Source organism: Morone saxatilis, unplaced genomic scaffold (assembly GCF_004916995.1).
Source record: "Morone saxatilis isolate NCDOM2014 unplaced genomic scaffold, NCSU_SB_2.0 Contig14, whole genome shotgun sequence".
Lineage (NCBI taxonomy): Eukaryota > Metazoa > Chordata > Actinopteri > Moronidae > Morone > Morone saxatilis.
In genome coordinates, this window is record NW_023339696.1 from 19,019,738 (window position 1) to 19,021,127 (window position 1,390).

A 1,390-nucleotide genomic window follows, 5' to 3' on the forward strand; every position below is an offset into this window, starting at 1 on the left:
ACACACACACACACACATACTACTCAAAAAAGCAGCACTGTGCAATTTTTACTCAATCCATTATTCATAAATGCCTCAAAGCTATTTGGTGGCTCTTGGTGAAGTGGTGGTGGTACAAAGAGACATTAGTGGAGGAAGAACTCTGCACACAGTACCTTTAATAGGACTGTGTTGTATTGTTAACACAGAGACACTACATGGAGAGGATAGAGAGTTTCTATAATGTTTGCTGTAGTCCTGTTGATTTTTATGGCTGGTAATGGCAGGATGCTCTCTGCTTTTAAGCGATTACATGGGAAATTGCCTCTGGTATTTTTGACCTGTTGCTCATTTCTGCAGTCTTTACAGTTGCCTGGCTTTACCTAATAAGAGCTGTGTACAATTCAAAAGCTAAAGGCTCCGGCCGAAAGAAAGGTAGATAATGTGAGAGTGAAGGAGAGGGCCTCTCTGGCAGCCTTCTTTGCCAAACCTGTTTTTCATAGAGACACACTTCACAGTAACACCTGTCGCCTTCAGGGTTATGTGTGTGTGTGTGTGTGTATCATTAATCCAAAAAATGCATGGAAATTAGCTTCTTTATTTTCAGTTTTCTATTATTAGTGAACGTTTTGATGTCACCAAGTTGTAACCTTGTGTACACTGACAGACATTTGTGATATTGTTAGAGAGAGTGCAAATAGAGTAAAGTGATACAAAACTTATTCATGCTACTCATCATACCTAACTTTCATTTCATTTTAATAAATTGGCTCCATCGATGGACAATTAGCAAGTGTCTTCACAGTGTGTCCGTCTGTGAATGCAGGTTACTGAGTCATCACTTATCAGTCCTCTCTCTCTCCGTCTCCTTTCAGGTGTTCACCAGATACGGGAAGTGCTACATGTTCAACGCTGAAGAGGAGGGCAAGACGCTCCGGACCACCATGAAGGGAGGGACGGGAAACGGCCTGGAGATCATGCTGGACATCCAACAGGACGAGTACCTGCCAGTGTGGGGGGACACAGGTAGGCACGACCACCTGCTCACCTGTCCTGTCTGACCTTGAATAGATCAGAGTTAGGACATGTCGCTCTTCAAATCCCAAATACCACCACCCTCTTCCAAACCTTTCTCCTTCACTCAGGAAGGAGCAACTCTAAAATAAATGCCTCCTTCTCTTCTTTGCTCTTCCATTTTATCTTATCTTGTGCTGCCTTCAAATAGAACTTATGGGGTTGTGTATTCAACATGTGGTGAGTCATGAGATCACTGTTGCCAGGTGACTGACAAATAGAACAGCCTTTTTTCCTTTTCAAAAATTGTTTTGATGATTACTCTTTGTTTTCTGTATTTCAGCTCCAGCCTAGAAATCAGGGTGAGCAACCAAAGTGATTCAAATTTCTGTTCATG

General features: G+C 42.3%; 1 protein-coding gene across 2 annotated transcripts in view; it reads left to right on the forward strand.

Moving 5' to 3' along the window:
- The window catches only part of asic2 (acid-sensing (proton-gated) ion channel 2), a 327,047-nt gene that overhangs the window by 297,489 nt on the left and 28,168 nt on the right, over positions 1 to 1,390 (forward strand). For both annotated transcript variants that reach the window (XM_035655802.1, XM_035655801.1), the window contains exon 2: positions 855 to 1,005. In XM_035655802.1, the coding sequence (XP_035511695.1) occupies positions 855 to 1,005 (151 nt within the window). The remainder of the gene's footprint in view (positions 1 to 854; positions 1,006 to 1,390) is intronic.